Source organism: Penaeus monodon, chromosome 38 (assembly GCF_015228065.2).
Source record: "Penaeus monodon isolate SGIC_2016 chromosome 38, NSTDA_Pmon_1, whole genome shotgun sequence".
Taxonomy (NCBI): domain Eukaryota; kingdom Metazoa; phylum Arthropoda; class Malacostraca; order Decapoda; family Penaeidae; genus Penaeus; species Penaeus monodon.
This window is the reverse complement of record NC_051423.1, coordinates 31,239,733-31,249,732: the sequence shown is the minus strand read 5'-3', so window position 1 is coordinate 31,249,732 and position 10,000 is coordinate 31,239,733. Positions and strand designations below refer to the sequence as shown.

Below are 10,000 nucleotides of genomic sequence, written 5' to 3'. Positions count from 1 at the left end.
TGGCGGGACCGCTTGAGGAAAATGAGGATGGCAGGATTTAATGCTCTGCAGACGTAAGATTTATTATCCTTAGGCTTTAGTTAATTTCACTTTGATAATAGTAAAATATATGTGACTCTTTTGTAAATCAGGATCAAGTAAGAGATTGTTTCGTCTTTGTGTGTGGTACATTTTGAGATTGAAATTATTTAATCATTAACTAGAAGGTTAGCTTCTGTGCTTTTATTCCCCATGAAAGAGATCTAATAATTGTACAGTTTATAAGTATTATGTTACATTTGATTAAGAGCAATATTATATCCTATGAAAGATATTTTCCAAATATAAACCTTAGCAAATGAACAGTAACGGATAGCAGATGGGGAAATGTAAAGGGATAGATTAATTAATATACTTTATTAATATACTTAAACTCAGTATCCTTTGAAAATGACTTAATGCCTATAACAAGTGTGTGATCTATTACTAACTAAACCTTTCAGATACGTGGAATGGTCAAGCCATGAGCCAGAACCAGGAATTTACGACTTTTCTGGTATTTTGGACATGGAGACTTTTCTGAAAACTGCTCAGGAGGAGGACTTAGTTGTGATCCTACGTCTTGGACCATTTATTGATGCTGAGAGAGATATGGTAAGTTATGATATATGAGGTAACTGATAATGCTTTTATGCATATGAATTTACATGAAGTTATTTAAAGTGTGAAGTCATTTATCTGCGAATTTCATTTCACGTTCTTTGAAAATATAGACTGATATACTTGAAGATCAGGAATAGTGAGTAATAGTTTAAATTTGATTGCATTTTTAAGTTTGTGGCTGAACTGATACTGAGGAGAGATAGATTTTTTTTTTTTTTTTTTTTTTTTATTAAATGATTTTTATGCTTATTTCATTGCAATTTTTTTAAATTATGTAATGTGTGGATCATTTGAATTGCATATCCTATCCATGCATTCCCAGAGGCAGGAGAGTAGCATGTAATGAACATCATATTCATAGTAGTATTAGAAAGAATGATGCAATGAAGTATGACTTGCAGTGTGATATTAGTGATAAAAGTATGTTTTCTATCTGTGGTTCATATCTCCATTGATTAAATAATTAATAGATCAATTTACTTTCCATCTATCCGACCATCCATTTTAGCAGTCCATCATCTATCCATTCATTTGTCTGTTTGTATATTCATTTATGTTTTCAGCTATTAGTGTATCCTTCTAACAATACAGTCCATTTATATATTCATCCATGTATTCATCCATATATCTATTGACTTAGTATCCATCAATCAGTAGGGAGTATTTTAATATGGATTATTTATTTTATCAGTTATATCTATTTATACATATAGTTTTAATTAAGTTTCTTTTACCACAGGGAGGCTTGCCTTACTGGTTACTCAACAGGAACCCAGATATGCAACTTCGGACTTCTGATCCCTGTAAGTAGATAATTTACATAATTTTTGAATGAATGTTAAAGATTTTAAAAGTTTAGAATGTCCTTATCACATATCTTTTTTCCTTTGATAATACATATCTTGTATCAATTTTTTAAATCTTTATATTGCATTAATGATGTAATTAAGTAGTGGATAGAAATGAGTATGCCACTGTTCATTTAATGTAGATATGACCTTTATTGATTCCTCACCTGAAGATTCAAAGAAATAATTTCTTTGCTTTGTTACCAGCTTACCTAAAGTATGTGGATGACTGGTATAGTAATGTTCTACTACCAAAGGTTAAGCCACTCCTCTATGAAAATGGAGGACCTGTCATTATGGTACAGGTAAGGATTCTAATTTATAAATAAAGCCAAGTGGAAATAAATAGGGGTTGTTTATTTTTTTTAAGGTAACAGCATCATAATTTTACTTTTACTGGACACTAGTTCCATGAATACCTTATACCTGTAAATTGGGATTTTTTGTGTTTAGATGTGCAAAATGATTATTGGGTAACAGGAAGCTCATTTTCTCTTAGGACCGATAGAGGAGTTACTCTGTCTTATAGGTACTTTGGTATTACACCTATACTTATGTTTCAATTCCATTTTCTGCAGATAATTTGAGTATACCTACAAAAACAAATACCAAGTCACCTTTTATTAAGAGCCAAGAAGTCTTTTTTCACTTTCACTTTTTGAATCATATTTCATGTATAAAACAAATGGACTACTTTATTATGTTATGAAAGAATACTCCGTTCCAGGTTTACATTTTTATATATATTTTTTAATCCTAAAGGTTGAAAATGAATACGGTAGTTATGGAGCGTGCGACTTTGCTTACACATCTCATATGCGAGATCTGGTAAGAAGTGGGCTTGGTAACAATGTTCTCCTCTTCTCAACTGATGGTTCAGGAACTGGTTATCTGAAATGTGGGAAGATACCTGGTGTATACAGCACTGTGGATTTTGGATCAGGTAGGAGACAAAGTATCATCTTTTTCGTAACCAATGTTAAACTGAAAGAACTGCAATTCAAATAATCAACCTGAAATTTGCAACATAAAACCTTCACTTTAATCTGGGTCAAGTACAATATACAGTACTTATTGTAGGGATTTCAGTCATATATCAAAATTACAGCATTTATATCTTGTTTTAATCAAGACAAAGTATTGTTTTTTAGCTTTTTTTGCCATTTATTGTGTATGACATGGATGGTCAGATTCTCAATTACACATTCTCAATTACAGAAAATTAAGAGATTAATAATAGTAAATAAGTGTGCTCCTAACGTGTATTACTTATTGTTAAATCTGATAGAAAAATTGATTGTAATAAAGTATTTTGTAGATGAGATAAGAGTCTTCAACCATTGTTTGGAAATAAGTTATATTATTTACTCTGAGCTTTGTATGTCGGTACATGTATCAATTAGTAGACCCATTCCAAAAATTTACATGAAAAATTTTAGTTTTTTCTAATGCTATTAATATCAATTTACTGTTGAGACTAGGATTAGTAGATTACTAATAGCAATGAAAAATAAGAGTGAATCTTTCCAAAAATCTAGGAAAAGGGTAAAATGACCAAGTACTCTGGCTTTATTATGAGTAGGCACAAATAAACTAAAGTCATGGTGGACATGGCATGTGTGTCAACTAGGGTGCTTCAAACACAGTATGAGATATGTCACATAATCTTAGCATACTACAATCCAGTATACAGGTGGACAGATCTATAAATATTCACCATTCTGGCAAGGTGTCAGTTGTGAAGTATTTCAATCATTATGAACTTTTTGGATATTTTTCTGAAAGGGGACAGAAATCATTTTCAGATTTACTTTGTAGGGAATGAATTGGTGAATGCTTTTCTTATAAACAAAATGTGCATAGCAAATACTTCTTAGTTTTGGCCTTACTTCATTTTCATTTAATTTTAACCCAAACCTGATGGGCAAAGCATGTATGTACATGCCATGCCCACTGTGAGTTTACTTTATTAATTGTTTTTACACATAGATGACTATACTTGTACTAAGTCACCAATGAGCCTATTACTAGTACTGCCTGTCTCGCCTGTTTACCCTTTTCTTTGTTTTTTTTAAATATTTTATGTTATCTTAGTTTGCTGTTACTAATGGGTAAATACTGAAAGAGGAAAGAGATTCAGAGTCTTTTATAATTTAAAAAAAATCCCAGATCTAGATTTCTTTTAATACTCATTGATGTGATTTATTTAACTAATGCAGAGTCTGGTACATTTCTCAAAATTAAGCAATTTAAAATGGTATTCATTCATAATCACACAAAAGCAACTGTCATGATATCAACTTAGCAGCAAATAACATTATAGTAATTACGTCTATAATAAAAATAACATCATAAATATTTATAGCATTAGTAAAAAAAAGTTTTTCCTGTCAATTCAAGGAAAGGTGAAGTCAGGTAAGGTCACAAGGTCTACTAATTGACTCCTTTGTGGCTAAGCAATACCAGAGCCATCTAGATGCAGACATTTCACAAAATAAAAAATGAGCATAGCATTTTCCCAGCGACATTGGGTTAATACGGATTGGTTGGACTATTCTTTATTTGAAATGCGGAGATGAAGACTTAAATGCTTTCTTATTTTGAATTGATCAGGTAGCACTTGTAAGGTATAACAAAATTTAATCGGCAGTGAATTGCATGACAAGTTTTAACCTACAGCCACTGGGAATGGCATGTATATACATACCATGCCCACTGTGAGTTTAATTTATTAATTGATTTTACTGGCATATAATATTGCTGCTAGTAATAATAATTATAATGTATATAATAAAAATAACAGCATTAATATTGATAGCATTAGTGAAAAAAGTTTTTCCTGCAGATTCAAGGAAAAGTGAAATCAGGTTAGGTCATAAGGTCTGCTTGCACTTGCAGAGCCATCTAAGTGCAGAGATATTTTACAAAATACTACTACAGGCTTTGGGTTAAAATTATTATTCTAAGACAAAGGCAAATATAAATAATGAAATAAAATAAGAACAATAATTTAGATATTTGTCTTATATTACTTTACCTTAAAGCTTTTTCTAATTTAGGAGGTGATGTCACAAAGCCATTTGGAGCTATGCGGCTGTTTGAGCCAAGAGGACCCCTTGTGAACTCTGAATATTACCCAGGATGGCTTGACCACTGGGGTGCACCTCACAGCACAGTTAACACAGAGGTGGGTGCCACAGGAAGAACTGTGAGAACTATTTACAGGTTTAGAACACACCAGACGCTTTAGTTTAGGACCTCATAATGTTGAAAGGCCTTCCAAAACTTCAGGATTGTCTGTGTGTTTGTGTAGTAATTCACCTAATTAACAATTAACATTTTCTTTGTCACACTGCCTTATTAAAAAAATAAATAAATAAAATCTTACAAAATGGTTCATGTCTTAGCTTAGTGCCTCAAGATGCTTAAATCCAGCCCTTACTGCTCTTGCTGCAGTTTCTGGTCTGATCTGTTTTTATTTCATAAAATAAAACCTAAACTTAAGAAAATATTTCGTATTCATTAAATGATTTCTGTAATTATATACATTTTTTTTTATTCATTAATAGGAAACCACATACTTGCAAATCTTTGGTATGAATATTATCTTGGGAAATAGTCTATGTTCATTATAGTTATTTTGTTAATTGTACTCAGCAACATAATGTAATGGACATTCCTTTTACAAAACAGACAGTTGCTAAGTCGCTAGATGACATGCTGGCACTGAACGCATCTGTTAACATGTACATGTTTCATGGTGGGACGTCATTTGGCTTAAAAGCAGGTGAGAGACTTGTACAAAGTTATGTGAGATTGAAATATTGTGTGTATTATATCATCATCACTGGTAAATCTCTAAATATTAAGCTACTTTACTTAATATAATGTAATGAATATATTATTAGTATGGAAGTTTTTTTTTTTCATTTGAGTGAATTGCTAAAATAGTATGAGTTATTTTTTCTTACACATACAAATTCCTTTTTATTTGGAGATTATATGAGTAAAAGAAAAATTACATATTTAGTAATTACTTAATGTGATGTGCAGTGTTACAGATTTTTCAGTAAAGATTACAGTAAATTCATGCGCATTACATGAAAAGATCGCACCAAAAAGATTAACATTTTTGTCACTCTTCTTATAGTATTATATTGACAGATCAGTTCGTAATATATCCCCCAAAAACCTGTGTGTGTATCTATATCTCTGTATGTCCATCCATTCCTCTTCACCCAGTCCCCCTTACAAGAAAAGCTGGTCATTTTACAAACAGAAGAACTGATTGTGAAAAAGTATAACTTGAAATCTTCTGTTTTTTAGTTTGGATGAAACATTTTTTTGTGACTTTTGGGACATATTGGATGATTTTACATACATCAAAGGTCTTATAACATGAAGAAATAGTGCATGTCTCCCATTTCTTGTAAATATACAAAACCATGTGGACTTCAGCTACCTATGTAAAAAATCTCTTGTATCAAGGTGCAAATCAGGGATCAAAATATCAAGCTTGCCCAACTTCCTATGACTACGATGCCCCTCTGTCTGAGGCCGGGGATCCCACAGAGAAGTACTTTGCCATTAGGGATGTTGTCAAGAAGGTGAGAGCTTAATTTGCTTTTGTGTTGCTTTTGTGTGATTATGAATGAATACCAGTTTTGAATTGCTTAATTTTGAGAAATGTATCAGATTCTGCATGAGGAGTTAAGTAAATCACATCAATGAGTATTAAAAGACATCTAGATTATCAAGCACTCTAAATTTTCTTTCCTCTTCCAGTACTTACCCATTCCATCAGGCACAGTGCCTCCTGCCTCACCCAAGTACAGCTATGGAAAGGTGCAATTGGCCCCTCAAGGAAACATGTTCCAGTTCAAATCTGTTCTTCAGTCTGTCACTCAGAAATGGCCCCTCACGTTTGAACAGCTGATGATGCCAAATGGCTTAGTTATGTATGAGACTGTGCTTCCTTTCAGAATTGTAAGTATTACATGATGTCCAATTCCTGCAGGTAGTGCAGAACAACATATTTAGTTTGAATGGGATTATGTTGTTTGCATAATGACAATGAAAAACAAACAGTTGCTTAGTTAACTAAACTTTCAATAGATAGATTTTAATGGCCTCCTTCTCTTTCTTTGTGTTAATGATTACATTGGAATTCAGTATAAACTCAATCCTCTTATGGCTGGACAAATGAATTATGATCCACAGAAAGTTAAAAGTTGTGTTTTCCCCTCTGAAACAGGCTGATCCAGCTGTACTAAGCATCAGCGATGTCCATGACCGGGGGTATGTGTTTGTAGACACATACTTTGTTGGCATTGTATCAAGGGAGCAGCAGCTGTTCAATCTGCCTCTGTCAGCACTCCCTAATCAGACCATCACAATTGTGGTTGAAAGTCAAGGAAGAATATGCTTTGGCAATGGGATCAATGACTTTAAGGCAGGTTTAATAGGACGTTGTAGTTTTTAGAATATAGTTACTTGCAGAAGAAAAACGAGATTGAAATATGATTAAAACAAATGAATATTATAGTACTGTGGTCATAATTTTTTCAGGTTGTATTCTCTTTGTCTTCTAAAATACTCCTTCTTTTTCTTGTTTTGATACCCATATTTTTATTACCCTTTTTCTTACATCTTTTCAAATGTCTTATTTCTTTTCTTTATCTTTCTGCATATTTATATTTTTATTCTTATAATAAATCAATCATTTTACCCCTATCATGATGATATTTATGATAATTAGTGTTCAATTAAATTTCTTTGGTTATTTTAATTTCCTAATTTTCTCCATCAGTTGTTCCTTTCTGGTATTTGAAGTATCTTCTTTTTTGTATTCTCATTAATTTTTAAAGATCTTATTCTCAATTCTTCCTTATTTATTGGCTTTATCATAATTCTAATTTGTTTATTTCTTTTAATATCATTTAAAATAAATCTGTAATGTATGTAGATGGAATACTAGCATAAGTTATTATCGGCAGGGTCTGACAACAAATGTGACAGTCAATGGCTACAACTTGTCAGGATGGAAGATGACTCCTATACCACTGACTAACATAACAAGGTTGAGCGCTGCACTCAGAAAGCTCCATGAGATGACCACTTCCCTTGGTTTATCAAGATCTGAACTTACTGGCACTCCTCGAGGAGGCATGGCTATCTATCAAGGTTCCTTTAATATTCCAAATAATTCCTCACACCCTCAGGATACCTTCCTTCATTTAGGTGGCTGGGGGAAGGTAAGAACCATGTGTGCTTAGTTGCTGTTTCTTGTAAATAGCTGTTGAATATAGTAATTGTTTCTATGTTATGATGCTGCTATCAGTTTTAAACAAGAATCTTCTAACAAACTTATATTGTCCCTGTTCTGTGTGGGTAGGATGATATTTATAGGTCATTCAAAAGAAATGAATAACTGAGACCTTAGTTTGAAAATGGAGTGTTCACTTTGGTATCAGTAAGCTTATATTTTTAGGAAGTAATTGACCTTGATGATTTGAGGGAAAACACTGATTGAGTTAAAGTTTTAAATTGTATGTGTTGAATCATAATACCTCCTTTCAGGGAATAGTTTGGGTGAATAACTTCTGCCTTGGTCGATACTGGCCTGAGGTGGGGCCACAGGTGACGCTCTATGTGCCCAGAGGAATCCTGAAGAAGGGCGCCAACACGATGCTAGTAATGGAACTTGAGGTATCCCCCTGCAGCATTGCCAGCCAGTGCTATGTCACACTGCAAGACACTCATGTGATTAATGGCCCAACACCAAAGTGATTTACTTAGAACTTAATGGTTGGAAATACCAGGAGGAGAAAAGAAATGATATTAAGGATTTTTCCTTACAGTTATATATGATTTTTATTTTACTTACACTTGTGCATTATGACTGAACAAATATAAGCAGTTTGTACAGGAGAGATAATGTATAAATGAGATAGCTTAACTTATTAGATAATGATAGTACACAAATTTTCATTAAACCAATATTTGTTATCATAAACTGAGAAATAATATGTAAGGTGCAAATATTACAATTATCTTTTAGAGGTGTTAGCAAATTCATGTCACAATAATGAAGGATAAAGAATAAGATAAAGTTTAATTATTAATGTTGAAGGCAATGTATTTCAGAATTTTTTTCTTTGATGATTCCAATTTTAATGCTTCTAGAAATAGTTCTAGAATGTTTTACATTCCAGATAGCATTTAGAGGGTAATTAATGTTTGATTATTACCATAGGACTGTAGTTTATGTTGGTTTTGTAATTTACACTGCCAGGTTTTTTTTATAGGGATTATATTTAGATATAATAAACACTTCTCATATTACAAGTCTTGATACATTTATTATGAATCCTGTTGGTTCTGTGATTATTATCTGTTGCAATAAGCAGGATTAGTAACCATTTTGTCATGTGTTTTATATTAAACAGTATGATCTTTGTAAACCATTATTCAGTATAAGAATATATAGTAGTCCTTTGAACTACCTCATGGAAAGTGAGTTTGATAATCTGTGAGATACCTCTTGTGAGACTGACTTGCAAGGGAATACAGAGTACATTTAGAATTATTTGATTTGAGTTTATGATTCTACCCCAGTTGTCCCTTCTTTTACCTTTCCTCTAGCATACTGATACCTTGTTTAAATTAAAAATATTTTGTTTTACAATGCCCATTTTCTGTGTGGTTCACCAGAATAATGGGAAAATTATGGTAACTTTGAAATGTCTCAATCTTGCTAATTTTAAGATATTTTTGCTTATTTTTTTACCAAAAGATTCAGAAAAATAGGATCTTCATGTTGAAATTTTTTTGAGGGGAGTTGGAAACTCCCCTCATCCTAGATATTGCATTTTAAGATATCATACACATTTAGGTGTTAAAAACTTCATTTATAGAGCTTAATAGGAGGATGATTATGAATATGAGCTTATTTAATTGATAAGTCTTGTAATGGCATTCTTTAAGTTGTGATTAAGTACCCTTTCAGAATTGTACTGAAGATGTTTCTTATCATGTACAAAAAAAAGATGTGAAAAAAAGATCTGGTTTAATCCAGATGCATTATAATTAGATTTTCATGTATTACTCACAGAAAAGTGCACCAAAATATCAATCATAGGACATTCCAAGTTCACAAGGAATTAATATCTATAATGAAGCTGGAAGTTACCAGCCTTTTTCAGTGAGTCTCACTGGACAAATTCTATTCTGGTCTTGGTCTTATGCTTCCAGTCAAAAAGCTTAATTTCTTGGCACAATTGCTTACTTTGTTGCTCCTGCCTCGGTTATCCCTTCAAGGAGAGGGCACTTAAGATGGCAGCTTCAAGTCAGGCAGATGTCTTATATATCCAAAAAAAGGCAACAAGACCATGCCCCTTGGCGAGTTGGTATACACATGCCATGGGGATCATAGACAAAAAGTCAAGAGCAAATCTGAGATGAGAAATGTTGCTATAATCTCTTTTGCATTACATGTGATGCTCTATGTG

At 32.5% G+C, this 10,000-nt stretch overlaps 1 protein-coding gene across 1 annotated transcript in view; it reads left to right on the top strand.

The window, feature by feature from the left end:
- LOC119597082 (beta-galactosidase-like) overlaps positions 1-9,083 on the top strand; it is a 9,934-nt gene extending 851 nt beyond the window's left edge. The window contains exons 3-14 of the mRNA XM_037946542.1: positions 1-53; positions 483-633; positions 1,382-1,445; positions 1,698-1,795; positions 2,253-2,433; positions 4,550-4,677; positions 5,184-5,277; positions 5,979-6,097; positions 6,276-6,476; positions 6,745-6,942; positions 7,487-7,744; positions 8,070-9,083. The exon at positions 1-53 is cut by the window's left edge and continues 114 nt beyond it. Coding sequence (XP_037802470.1) covers positions 1-53; positions 483-633; positions 1,382-1,445; positions 1,698-1,795; positions 2,253-2,433; positions 4,550-4,677; positions 5,184-5,277; positions 5,979-6,097; positions 6,276-6,476; positions 6,745-6,942; positions 7,487-7,744; positions 8,070-8,279 — 1,755 coding nt within the window. The 3' untranslated portion in view covers positions 8,280-9,083. The remainder of the gene's footprint in view (positions 54-482; positions 634-1,381; positions 1,446-1,697; positions 1,796-2,252; positions 2,434-4,549; positions 4,678-5,183; positions 5,278-5,978; positions 6,098-6,275; positions 6,477-6,744; positions 6,943-7,486; positions 7,745-8,069) is intronic.
- Positions 9,084-10,000: the final 917 nt, after the last annotated feature.